Source organism: Wasmannia auropunctata, unplaced genomic scaffold, assembly GCF_000956235.1.
Source record: "Wasmannia auropunctata unplaced genomic scaffold, wasmannia.A_1.0 LD327229.1, whole genome shotgun sequence".
Lineage (NCBI taxonomy): Eukaryota > Metazoa > Arthropoda > Insecta > Hymenoptera > Formicidae > Wasmannia > Wasmannia auropunctata.
Genome location: NW_012035661.1, coordinates 1 through 751, shown reverse-complemented (window position 1 = coordinate 751; position 751 = coordinate 1). Strand labels below are relative to the sequence as shown.

The 751-nt window shown below is 38.1% G+C and overlaps 1 protein-coding gene across 1 annotated transcript; it reads left to right on the top strand.

Moving 5' to 3' along the window:
• Positions 1 to 191: 191 nt before the first annotated feature.
• On the top strand, positions 192 to 699 carry LOC105460169 (stearoyl-CoA desaturase 5-like; the record flags this gene model as incomplete). Its single annotated transcript, XM_011706611.1, has 2 exons — positions 192 to 397; positions 513 to 699. Coding segments are annotated over 2 exons (393 nt in total), but the record flags the coding sequence as incomplete, so codon positions are not given.
• Positions 700 to 751: the final 52 nt, after the last annotated feature.

The following is a 751-nucleotide window of genomic DNA, read 5'->3' as shown; positions in this document are numbered from 1 at the left end:
GACGTGTGCTCTTCCGATCTACGAGCTTGTTTATTATGCAAACTAAAATGCAGTTCATTTCCAAAGTCTATAATAAACAATAAAAGCAAAAATTATATATTGACTCGTATTTAGAAATAAATTAAAATATATTATTATTTATAAGATTAATTACTTTCTATTGTTACATTTCTTTATATATATATACCTAGTTCTCCATTTATACCTGGGTACGAACTCATCGTGTACATCACAAGTACGTCGACACAGATCTGGATCCACATAACAGCCGACGTGGCTTTTTCTATTGCCACATTGGATGGATGATGAAAAGACTCGGTTCTGAAGTCAGTCAAAAATTACGGGAGATCGACATGCGCGACATTATGGCGGATCCAATCCTCACTTTCCACAAACAGTTAATAATGCAATTATACACAGTTTGCGTCACACACTTATTTATATTCTGTCAGCGCGATTTTTAGTAGATCGATCCACACAATGTATGTATTAACGCGATAAATTCCTAACAGGTACGTTGCGTTGATAAACTTGATATTCTCCTTCGTTTTGCCCACGCTGATACCAGTTTACTTCTGGGACGAGACGTGGGACAGGTCTTTCGTTTCGCAAGTAGCCCGGTCGTTACTCGTGTTACACGCGACCTTTTCCATAAACAGCTTCGCTCACATGTGGGGTGCCAAGCCATATAACAAGTGAGTTCTTTCGGGATGGATTTATCGGAATATACTCTATGTCACTGATACGTTTA